Source organism: Geotrypetes seraphini, chromosome 1, assembly GCF_902459505.1.
Source record: "Geotrypetes seraphini chromosome 1, aGeoSer1.1, whole genome shotgun sequence".
NCBI lineage: Eukaryota > Metazoa > Chordata > Amphibia > Gymnophiona > Dermophiidae > Geotrypetes > Geotrypetes seraphini.
In genome coordinates, this window is record NC_047084.1 from 309,109,269 (window position 1) to 309,114,280 (window position 5,012).

Consider the following 5,012-nt stretch of genomic DNA (forward strand, 5'->3'; position numbering starts at 1 on the left):
GAATTATCTTTAATCATCTCATCTACTGACACCTACGGACTTTCCAAGGGCTTTTCCCCATTGCAAATACTGGGGAGGAGAGGACAAAGGATGCATAGACGACACTAGCCCTTCTCAAAAGTGCAAAAGATGAAAGAAGCAGGCGATGGTTGGTATCTAACTAACTTTCAGTTACTTTAAGGCAGACTGGATTTATGTATTTAATTAAGATTGTTGATCTGTGTAACTATTGATTTCAGCTAAATAAGGCCAATTTTAAATCTCAAACACCTCTCGTATACATATAAGCATAAAACTGAGAAGGTATAAACAGATCCCTTGCATAATTGTCCCAGATCATCATGACCTAAATGGCCTTCCAACAAAGAAGACAGTGGGAACAGACAATGAGCACTCCACAAGAGCCAATGAGATGAAGAAAAGTCTTGTTTATTTCAGTCATACAATAACAGGACATACAATAACATGGACAAAACACAATACTGTGCTTTGGCGAACTTAAGCGCCTGCATCAGGGGTCACTGTAATATGGGATCCACAGATAAAAACTCCTTTGTAAATATGTGAGGTTTTCTATGTCTATGGATACTTTATGGACCAATTTGTGGTAACAGGAATATCTGGTAATGCGCATATTCTTTTCTTCTTTTTATTTTTTGTTAAAGACTTGCTCATTTTTGGAGTAGCTACCATTTATCAATGAACTCTACTGTCAAAACACGAAACCAACAAAAATGCTTTAATACTGAAAGGTTAACTCTGGTCTATGCCAGGAGGGAATAGAGCACCTATGACTTTTGTTGGTTTGGATGACTCTTTATAGTGAACAGGTGTGCTAATTATAATATTATAGTTCTGCACTTTGCCAAACAACTATGAGAAAACATTATTTGACTTATCTCAGAATGCGCTTGTCAGTTAACTGTGTTGGGAGTTCAAAGCTGCTAAGCATGCTGTTTGCAGGCAGATTTATTCTTTTCAAAACTCTGTGAGTGGGTTTAAAGTCCCATAAAATATTGGTAGGTAGGCATAGCAAGTATTGTTTTTGTGCGTTCCATGCTGGTGAAAATGATCTGCATGAATGTGGGTAATTAATTTGGAAATATTTCGTGCAGGGCTAGGAAAGGACTCCTACCTCCTACCACAAACTCACACACCCAAGACGAAAAGTGAGAAACAAGGCTTCAAAAGTGTTAAGAAAATTAGATATTTTATTTATATTTTAAGAAAAGTTCCATTGCTTTCTTGCTGTAAATACATACTAGAATAAACTCTGTGAAATTTACAAAAAAATACATATTTTTCGTGAACTCTTTCTAATAAATAAGAGGTGAACGCATTTTTGTGGCTGATGTCTTGTAATGTTCCGTGTCTACTCAGGTTTTTCAGTCTGTTGGTTTAGTTCTAAGCTGCAGAAAGAATGGAGGAGTTTCTGTCTCCTTAAAGGGTCGAGATAAATAATGCATGAAAACAGTCCTCCCCTCTGATTTTCTTCCTTCACATTTTCCTTTTGATAGAGAATTCAGTACAAATTTCCACGCTTGCATTCACACGGTACAAAGCCTACAAATTATACAATGACTTCTAACCCGGCATGTAAGCAAAACACCCTCTTTTTTTCCCCTTATAAATCATATGAGACAGATGGTTAAAAAAAATGGGAGAGAGAGGAGGACAATAGAAAAAGGCATTGTTACAATTCTGGGAAAGTGAACAAAGTGCACATCAGACAGAAAGTTTGGTTTGACAAGTGAAATTCCCAGATCCTTCAAGCCAGCAATGGGAAGAAAGCAGATGCTTCATTGCAAATCACAGGCTAATATTATTACCATAACAGACTTCAGATGTTGCCAAACACTTCTTTGTACCATAGATTAAAACATCTCTATAGGAAAAACAAAGGCGATAACCACATATGCCAGTTGATGTCCTCTCTGAATTTCCCAATAAATCGCATCGCTCTTGCCCGTCTGAGAAAGCCATGCTTTGCCAAAATAGCGCTTAAAAACCTTCATGCTAAATTCATGTGAAGGCCAACCTGGAATACCCCAAGCACAAGTCATTGACATGTCCATACCTATTATTCAATAGAATAAAATATATACTTTATATATAGCAACCCTAAGAGCAGCGATCAAGGTTGGCATCCTCTAGTTGACAGTGGTGGCAGTTTCTAAATAAAATCGTTGGCCCTGGGCTGCGCATAGGACTGCCAGTAGTCTATGTCCGAGGTTGAGCTGGTGGGACTGGCTGGGGATAAAGTGCTGTAGGAGGGGGAGGGAGAAGCGGTGCAGCTCCAGGCCGAGGAGGAAGGTGGGCTGTCAGCCGAGCCAGGGCTCAGCATCGTGTCCTGCAAGAAGCCGCCAGGGGGCAGCAGCGAGGCCGGAAGGCCGCTGAGCTGGTCGGCGAGCCGAAGCGTCTCGCTCAGCGCCCAGATGTAGTTGTGGGCGAAGCGCAGGGTCTCAATCTTGGTGAGCTTGGCGTCCTCGGGGAAGGTAGGCAGCACCTCCCGCAGCGAGTCCAGCGCCGAGTTCAAGTTGTGCATGCGGTTCCGCTCGCGGTTGTTAGCTTTCACGCGGCGGCTCTTCTTGATGCGCTGCACGTTCTCGCTGTTCTTGGGACCCCGGGGGGCCCGGGCCGGGCGCCGCTTGCTCTCCATTCGCAGCCTTCCGGCAGCTTGCTTGGAATCGGAGGGCTGGAAGCTGCCAGGCTCTGATCCTTCCTGGGCCCGGCGGGGCCTCCGGAGCCCGAGCTCATCCTCTTCCTCGGAGCTAGTAGTGGGAGAGAGCAGTGCCTTCTCCTCTTTGTACTCGGACTTCACGTACATCCTGCAAGAAAGAAAATGAATGGGAAGCAGACTCATTAAGCAGCTCAGTGCAAGTGACAGAGCAAAGAAGGGGACTTTTCATACCATTGATAAAGTAAAAAATGAGAAATTTGTAGGTCAGTCTAGTAAAAAGTATTACTACCTGCAAAGAATTAAGCCTGCATTGCAATAGATTCTGCAACTCCCCCCCCCCCCAAAAAAAAACAAAAAAACAACAACAACAACCCCACAACCAAAAAAAACACACTAGCTAGCTTAGGACGTAGACTTTAAGGATGCTGTGCACCTGCCGCCACACAAACATCAAGAAACTGGATCATCCTCAACATATATAAAGTTTGAAAACGTTCCTCCAAAAACTTACTCGTTTACGTGAGACGTTTTCTTTTGCTCTTCTTTTCCTCTTGTTAGCTGTGCGATGCAGCCAGCGGGGGTGGTGGCAGAGGTGGTCGCGCGCGTGTATTCCCGGTAGGCAGCGGCACGCGCCCCCTTCCCCGCTGCCGGCGCCGTTACTCGTGGCTGGAGAGGGGCTGTGTGTCTGGCACACGACTTGCCTAAAACCCCTTATATACCCCGACGAGAACAATCGAACCTATCCCCGGGACTTGGGGGGCCCCCCTCCCCGCGTTTATTCTTTTCATTTCATTATCATTTCTTTTCTTTTCACCTCTCCCCTCCCCCCCCTCCCAATCTAGCGCGCGCTCTTCTCTAAGCCGCCCTTTTATCTGCAGGGCATAAAATGTTTTTAAAGCCCCGGCTGTTCTGTATTGTGATTGGTGCCTCGCGCTTGGCTGGAGCGTGCCGCTAATTTATTAATGAGTCCGGGGAGAGAGGCAGCTGACCAATCAGAGCGCGCCGGTGTCGGAGGGAGTCCCGCCAGCCACGCGAGCGGGAGTCTGCTGCCTTTCAGCGGCTCATTAAGCGGGAAGGGAGGAGCCTTTGAAAGGGAGAAAGGTTTACCCCCAACACTGCTCTTCTCAAAACACCCCACACACGCACAAACACCCATCCCGTGCAGCCGGGGGGGGGGGGGGGGTAGAAAGAAAGAGGAAGCCTTTGCAAATAAGTGGGGGGAGGGGGGGTCACGGAAGATCTGCCTGTCCCTTAGTCCAAAAGTTTTTGCAAAAGTAGCATTGAAGGAAACTTACTTCAAAGATGTAGATGCTTCACCTTCTTTCGAATGTGGCTCTAGCCCAATAGGTTGTGCTCGAATTGCAAATCTTTACTCCTCACTGGTACTATCACACCATCCCCCTTCCCTTGATTTTTTTTTTTCACTATAAAAGTCTCTTCTCATTTATCCACAACCTTACCACCCATTAAACATCTAAAGTTCTGCAACCAGAAAATTATTTTAAAATTTGGGCAAGAGTTACTTATTTTAGAAACCTCCTTGCATGAAGTCGTGCACGTTGTCAACTTTCATGCCTGCTCTTATTTTAGAGGCGCGTTCTTTGTGTGCCAATAGGGAAAAAGTTTCTTGACTGTGGGCAAGGCTTCCTCATTATTTTCACAAAATGAGAGAAATCCTTTTAGTAAAAACCTGTCTCTGAAAGTAATGTTCCTGATTTCTCCCTGTGGGGATATAAGAATAGACACACGGAGCTCACAGTGGACAAGGCTACTGGTATTTTCAACTAAAGGACTTGCTAGCCCAGCTGCGGGGGATTCAAATACGTTTCCTATAGATTAAATTTCTTTTAAGTAATTGTTATATGGATCGAACTTTTAGCTTTGTTGGATGAGGTTCCCACCAGTGAGAAGAAAAAAATGGAGCTAATATTTGAAAAGGGTTTAATGAAGTCGAGGAAATTAATTCCTAGAATACACAACTCTGAATTTAATCCTTTCTCTCCGGGAGATGTGGGAGGAGGGTTAACAGAAATGAAAGACTCTTAAGGCTTTTCATAATACATTGAAAAATAGGGAGAGGAATGAGGAGAAAACAACAAAAGCTAAAGATTTAATCTAAAGCATGTTAAAGATCCATCAGACCTTATATATCTGCAGTATTCACAATCCCCATCCACTTTACTTGTAGTATAGGGATTCTGATTTTAGATTTTAACTGATAAACATTGATAATACACCTGCAGTGCAAAAGAAAAAAAAAAAAGGTATTTAAGGGGCAATTATATAAATGGGCACCTCCTTTCTCAGGTGCTCTGATGTCGTGTGACGAGGG

At 43.9% G+C, this 5,012-nt stretch overlaps 1 protein-coding gene across 2 annotated transcripts; it reads right to left on the reverse strand.

The window, feature by feature from the left end:
- Positions 1–1,204: 1,204 nt before the first annotated feature.
- On the reverse strand, positions 1,205–4,388 carry NEUROG2 (neurogenin 2). Of its 2 annotated transcripts, none has more exons than XM_033955648.1 (2): positions 3,976–4,388; positions 1,205–2,828 (listed from the first exon to the last, which is right to left on the reverse strand). In XM_033955648.1, exon 2 carries the CDS (start codon positions 2,825–2,827, stop codon positions 2,174–2,176), a length of 654 nt encoding a protein of 217 aa, XP_033811539.1. In that variant the 5' UTR covers position 2,828; positions 3,976–4,388; the 3' UTR covers positions 1,205–2,173. The 2 variants fall into 2 exon arrangements, with proteins under 2 accessions (XP_033811539.1, XP_033811529.1); XM_033955638.1 differs by lacking the exon at positions 3,976–4,388 and adding an exon at positions 3,192–3,482 and having other exon boundaries at positions 1,206–2,828.
- Positions 4,389–5,012: the final 624 nt, after the last annotated feature.

Excerpts from the sequence above, each read along its gene's own strand:
- NEUROG2 (XM_033955648.1), bottom strand. The coding sequence starts at position 2,827 with ATGTACGTGAAGTCCGAGTACAAAGAGGAGAAGGCACTGCTCTCTCCC.